The sequence below is a fragment of the Vigna unguiculata genome, chromosome 2, assembly GCF_004118075.2.
Source record: "Vigna unguiculata cultivar IT97K-499-35 chromosome 2, ASM411807v1, whole genome shotgun sequence".
Lineage (NCBI taxonomy): Eukaryota > Viridiplantae > Streptophyta > Magnoliopsida > Fabales > Fabaceae > Vigna > Vigna unguiculata.
Window position 1 is genome coordinate 353,190 of NC_040280.1, and position 6,811 is coordinate 360,000.

The window sequence follows — 6,811 nt, forward strand, 5'->3', positions numbered from 1 at the left end:
ATTTTCCGACAACTTCCCATCTATATTCCTTTAACTCCCCATATAACTTTGTCGTGACTTACTTATAGGTGAAGTTGTTACAATATTTGCATGACAACTTTCCATGTATAGTCCTTTAACTCCCTATATAAGTTTTTTCTAACTTATAGGTGAAGTCATTACAAAATTTGCAAGACAACTTTTCATGTATAGTCCTATAACTCCCCATATAAGTTTGTTGTAACTTGCTTAAAGGTGAAGTTTTTACCAAAATTTGCATGACAACTTTCCATGTATAGTCCCTTAACTCCCCATAAACCTTTTTTTTCGAACTTCAGTTTATGTCAACTTATTACGAAATGTGTGTGACAACTGTCCATGTTTATTCGTTTAACTCCACACGTAATTTTTGTGGAACTCAGTTATTGGTGAACACAATTTGTTGGTCAAGTTTCCATTTATAATCGTGTAAGTCAACACATAACTTTTTTGTAACTATTGCGTGAACTTATTACAAAATTTTTATGACACCACTCCATGTATATTGGTTTAAGTCGACACATAAGTTTTTTGTAACTGACATATATTCGAACTTATTTCAAAAGTTTTGTAACAACTTGCCATCTATATTCCTTTAACTGCACTCATTTCTTATTTGTAACTTACTTTTAGGTGAAGTCATTACAAAACTTGAATTACAACTTTCCATGTATAGTCCTATAACTCCCCATATAAGTTTGTTGTCACTTGCTTATAGGTGAATTTGTTACAAAATTTGCATGACAACTTTGCATGTATGGTCCCTTAACTCCCCATATACATTTATTTTGGAACTTCAATTTATGTGAACTTATTACGAATTGTGTGTCATAACTGTCCATGTTTATTCGTTTAACTCCACACGTAATTTTTGTGGAACTCAGTTATTGGTGAACAGAATTTGTTGGTCAAGTTTCCATTTATAATCGTTTAAGTCCACACATAACTTTATTGTAAGTATTAGGTGAAGTAATCACAAAATTTGTATGACAACACTCCATGTATATTGGTTTAACTCCACACATAAATTTTTTGTAACTGACTTATATTCGAACTTATTTCAAAAGTTTTGCTACAACTTCCCATGTATATTCCTTTAACTCCACTCATAACTTATTTCTAACTTACTTTTAGGTGAAGTCATTACAAAACTTGAATGACAAATTTCTATGTGTAGTCTTATAACCCCCCATATAAGTTTCTTGTAACTTGCTTATAGGTGAAGATGTTACAAAATTTTCATGACAACTTTCCATGTATAGTCCCTTAACTCCCCATATACCTTATTTTTCGAACTTCAGTTTGTCAACTTATTACGAAATGTGTGTCACAACTGTCCATGTTTATTCGTTTAACTCCACACGTAATTGTTGTGGAACTCAGTTATTGGTGAACACAATTTGTTGGTCAAGTTTCCATTTATAATCGTCTAAGTCCACATAAAACTTTTTTGTAACTATTAGGTGAAGTTATTACAAAATTTTTATGACAACACTCCATGTATATTGGTTTAACTCCAGACATACGTTTTTTGTAACTGACTTATATTCGAACTTATTTCAAAAGTTTTGTAACAACTTCCGATCTATATTCCTTCAACTCCACTCATAACTTATTTGTAACTTAGTTTTAGGTCAAGTCATTACAAAACTTGAATGACAACTTTCCATGTATATTCATTTAAGTCCCCAATTTGAAATTTTGATATTAAATATTTCCTTTTTGAATTGGTTTGAGTGTTATGGTTCTTTAATAAATGGGTTACAAAAATCCGATTACAAGTTTGTACCTATATTAGCATTAGTTCCCACTTAGGTACGTTGATTATTTTGTGGATGTTTGTACAACATTTGTAGAACAACTTGCCATGTATATTGATTACGGTCCCCACCTAAATTTGACAATATTTTGGGATTCAAATGTGGTAAAAAACCCAAAGAAGTGTGACTGATCTGGATAGATAGGAAGTTAAATGCAATAAGAGGAATCAAAATACATTTGGTGACTTCTTTTCCATATGTTGTCATGGTAACAAAATTAAACATAAGACCATGAAACTGTCACTGCAAAATATAATGACAAGGCTTTCATAAAACATAACGCTGGACAGAATAGTGGTTGTGGCAACTTCAAATATCATTCTGAACGGATGTTCCACCTGCATTACTTCCGGAGGTTTCGGCACGTTCATTGGTTGAAGGCATCCTTGACGGGTGTAAAAATTTCTTCAAGATGTTATCAATGTTCGGATCAACCGATGGATGAGGATCAATGACCGGCTTGACTGTTGCTTTCACTAGATCATCCGTTGGAGGAGAAATGTCTGGTTTGAAAATCTAGTGTCCATGGATATGAAATGTTTAGGTTTACAAACATTTAACAGATCATTATTTTAGACGTGCATATACATTTTGTTTCCTAACCTTCACAATGTTACGTAAAGTGATGTTGAGGTATGTATTTCTGTATGGAAAGGTGAAAGTGGCAACCTACCCAAAGGGAAATGACAAACAACATCAGGGACATAGGTTATGGACAAATAATATTGTCATGCAAATTGCAATGGAAGTGTTAGATCATTACACCCTGCAGGAGCAAGACAGCTCCAACCATAAGTTCTGTACCAAAGTCAGCATGATCTAGCACTTTCTTGTGCACACTAGCCCAGAGTGTGGCGCTTTGGTCCTGCAATTTTTGAGGACTTATCAATATTAACCAAACATGGTTGCATTAACGAAGGTGATGGTCGTGTTCATGTGTACCTTAATGCATATTTGCATGTCACCTAGACCATTTGGTTTGCACTCCTTGACCAGACAGGTCACAAATGGGAGTCTTGGTATCGTCTTACTACATGATAGTGGTGTTACATTTTTGAAGTCCCCATCCTGAACAAGACCTGCGAAGCATGGTGATAATGCGTCATTAGGGTGTTTTTCATTGAACATCAACAATGCATAGTATAGACCAAAGTTCACCATGGAAGTGGATGAACCGCTCCGCCCATAGCCAGGCATTGGATTTGAAATCTCTGTCGTACGTTGCAGCAGCCACGTCCCTAGCAAATTCTTGGGTGCTCTGGGCCTCTTGTCTTTCCCGATTAAGCATTGAAGCTTGAACATTTCCCGCAGGCCCTGGTATTAGCGTTGCACCGGAGTTGCATTTTTTCAAGAATGCCTCCAGGTCTTCTTGTTCAACATCTAGTCCTTCCCAAGGTTCCATCACAAAGTGATCTGTAATCACAAAATGCAATAACATTAACGCAAATAATAAAACATAAAAAAGTTATTAAGAGGTTAGTCAATATATGAAATGGTGGGTGGGGCGAATGCTTAAAGCGAAATGTGTCAACTTCCTCCATCGAAGACGAACACAATCAGTGATTACCTGGTGGTGAAAAGTAAGGTCTTGCTTTGAGTAGTGTTTGGTTCCCGAATACAGTATTTATAATAAAAAATTAATAATGTTATTGTTTGACCGAAATACCCTTACTTTTCTTGTAGGGTAAGTTTAAGTTGGCGGTAGTTTAACTTAACTTTTCCTGTTACATCGCGAAGCCATAAAGAAGCTACCCTCCCTCACTCCCACCTACCACCACTGAATGCACATTTATGGCACCACCATCTTCCACGGTCTGGTAGATGGAGTTCATTCATTGTCCACAGTCATTTTGGAAGAACAACTTCATTGACTACAACAACCAACCTCAAAGGTCGTGCACATATTGAAGACATTAGGTTGGCTTCGGTTTTGGCAAAGTAAGTTCCCGTAAGTTCTGAAACTCATTTCGAAAATGGTGCAGTAGTGTAGTAAAACAGCCACATTGTGTTGGACGTTGTTCAGACAGTTAATGGAGATGTTTGTATTGTTGTTTAATATTTATTTAGGGTTCTTAGATCACTTGGTTTGGTTTTTTTCTTTTTAATTTAAACAACGGGAAGGGGTCATAAATGTTGTTATTAACTCAATATGTACGACACTATGTTGAAGCACGCTTCATTAAATGTTGCTTTCAGGCACGTCGTTCATGTTGTTCATATGATGGAGACAACACTTGATGATATTTCTCTTGAAGAATTGAATGATGGTGCCTAGTGTGTGATGGACGACCAAATTGTTGACAATGACAACGATGTCGACCTTGTTCCGAGAGTTCACATGTGCTTCGAGACACTTGATGCAGTTAAAAAATTTTACAGAGACTTTGCTATTAGAACTGGATTTGGTATTAGAATAAGAAGTTCAAAGAAGGGAAAGGACAACGAACTTAAATATGTTAAACTTGTCTGTTGTCGTGAAGGTAATTATGTCTCCACCATACGTCCAGAGGTTAAGACACTACCTAGCCAGACCAAGCAATGTCAGGCTGGAATATCGGTTGGTAAAAAAGATGGGAAATGGCACATAAGAAGTGTTGTCATGGAGCACAACCACAATATTAGTCCTATTGAATCAAGGCTGATATCAGGAAATCAAAAGTTAATATTCATGCTAGGCAAACAGTTGACATAAACGACGAAGCCGGTTTAGGGTTTAGGGTTTAGGGTTTGGGGTTTGGGGTTTGGGGTTTGGGGTTTGGGGTTTGGGGTTTGGGGTTTGGGGTTTGGGGTTTGGGGTTTGGGGTTTGGGGTTTGGGGTTTGGGGTTTGGGTTTGGGGTTTGGGGTTTGGGGTTTGGGGTTTGGGGTTTGGGGTTTGGGGTTTGGGGTTTGGGGTTTGGGGTTTGGGGTTTGGGGTTTGGGGTTTGGGGTTTGGGGTTTGGGGTTTGGGGTTTGGGGTTTGGGGTTTGGGGTTTGGGGTTTGGGGTTTGGGGTTTGGGGTTTGGGGTTTGGGGTTTGGGGTTTGGGGTTTGGGGTTTAGGGTTTAGGGTTTATGGTTTGGGGTTTGGGGTTTGGGGTTTGGGGTTTGGGGTTTGGGGTTTGGGGTTTGGGGTTTAGGGTTGGGGTTTGGGGTTTGGGGTTTAGGGTTTAGGGTTTAGGGTTTAGGGTTTAGGGTTTAGGGTTTAGGGTTTAGGGTTTAGGGTTTAGGGTTTAGGGTTTAGGGTTTAGGGTTTAGGGTTTAGGGTTTAGGGTTTGGGGTTTGGGGTTTGGGGTTTGGGGTTTGGGGTTTGGGGTTTGGGGTTTGGGGTTTGGGGTTTGGGGTTTGGGGTTTGGGGTTTGGGGTTTGGGGTTTGGGTTTGGGGTTTGGGGTTTGGGGTTTGGGGTTTGGGGTTTGGGGTTTGGGTTTGGGGTTTGGGTTTGGGGTTTAGGGTTTGGGGTTTAGGGTTTGGGGTTTAGGGTTTGGGTTTGGGGTTTAGGGTTTGGGGTTTGGGGTTTGGGGTTTGGGGTTTGGGGTTTGGGGTTTGGGGTTTAGGGTTTGGGGTTTGGGGTTTAGGGTTTAGGGTTTAGGGTTTAGGGTTTAGGGTTTAGGGTTTGGGGTTTGGGGTTTGGGGTTTGGGGTTTAGGGTTTAGGGTTTGGGGTTTGGGGTTTAGGGTTTGGGGTTTGGGGTTTGGGGTTTGGGGTTTAGGGTTTAGGGTTTGGGGTTTGGGGTTTGGGGTTTGGGGTTTGGGGTTTGGGTTGGGGTTTAGGGTTTGGGGTTTAGGGTTTAGGGTTTAGGGTTTGGGGTTTGGGGTTTGGGGTTTGGGGTTTGGGGTTTGGGGTTGGGTTGGGTTTGGGGTTTGGGGTTTGGGGTTTGGGGTTTGGGGTTTGGGGTTTGGGGTTTGGGGTTTGGGGTTTGGGGTTTGGGGTTTGGGGTTTGGGGTTTGGGGTTTGGGGTTTGGGGTTTGGGGTTTGGGTTTGGGGTTTGGGGTTTGGGTTTGGGTTTGGGGTTTGGGTTGGGTTTGGGTTTGGGGTTTGGGGTTTGTGGGGGTTTGGGGTTTGGGGTTTGGGGTTTGGGGTTTGGGGTTTGGGGTTTGGGGTTTGGGGTTGGGGGTTTGGGGTTTGGGGGTTTGGGGGTTTGGGGTTTGGGGGTTGGGGTTTGGGGGGTTGGGGGGGGGGGGGGGGGGGGGGGGGTTTGGGGTTTGGGGTTTGGGGTTTGGGGTTTTGGGGTTTGGGGTTTGGGGTTTTGGGGTTTGGGGTTTGGGGTTTGGGGGTTTGGGGTTTGGGGTTTGGGGTTTGGGGTTTGGGGTTTGGGGTTTGGGGTTTGGGGTTTGGGGTTTGGGGGTTTGGGGTTTGGGGGTTTGGGGTTTGGGGGTTTGGGGTTTGGGGTTTGGGGTTTGGGGGTTTGGGGTTTGGGGTTTGGGGTTTGGGGTTTGGGGTTTGGGGTTGGGGTTTGGGGTTTGGGGTTTGGGGTTTGGGGTTTGGGGTTTGGGGTTTGGGGTTGGGGTTTGGGTTTGGGGTTTGGGGTTTGGGGTTTGGGGTTTGGGGTTTGGGTTTGGGTTTGGGGTTTGGGGTTTGGGGTTTGGGGTTTGGGGTTTGGGGTTTGGGGTTTGGGGTTTGGGGTTTGGGGTTTGGGTTTGGGGTTTGGGGTTTGGGGTTTGGGGTTGGGTTGGGGTTTGGGGTTGGGGTTTGGGGTTTGGGGTTTGGGGTTTGGGGTTTGGGGTTTGGGGTTGGGGTTTGGGGTTTGGGTTTGGGGTTTGGGGTTTGGGGTTTGGGGTTTGGGGTTTGGGGTTTGGGGTTTGGGGTTTGGGTTTGGGGTTTGGGGTTTGGGGTTTGGGGTTTGGGGTTTGGGGTTGGGGTTTGGGGTTTGGGGTTTGGGGTTTGGGGTTTGGGGTTTGGGGTTTGGGGTTTGGGGTTGGGGTTTGGGGTTTGGGGTTGGGTTTGGGGTTTGGGGTTTGGGGTTTGGGGTTTGGGGTTTGGGGTTTGGGGTTTGGGGTT

General features: G+C 42.6%; 1 protein-coding gene across 1 annotated transcript; it reads left to right on the forward strand.

Moving 5' to 3' along the window:
- The first annotated feature begins 4,119 nt into the window (after window positions 1–4,119).
- On the forward strand, window positions 4,120–4,530 carry LOC114173545 (protein FAR1-RELATED SEQUENCE 2-like). Its single transcript, XM_028058013.1, has one exon. The coding sequence runs from the start codon at window positions 4,120–4,122 to the stop codon at window positions 4,528–4,530; it is 411 nt and encodes a 136-aa protein (XP_027913814.1).
- The last annotated feature ends 2,281 nt before the right edge of the window (window positions 4,531–6,811 follow it).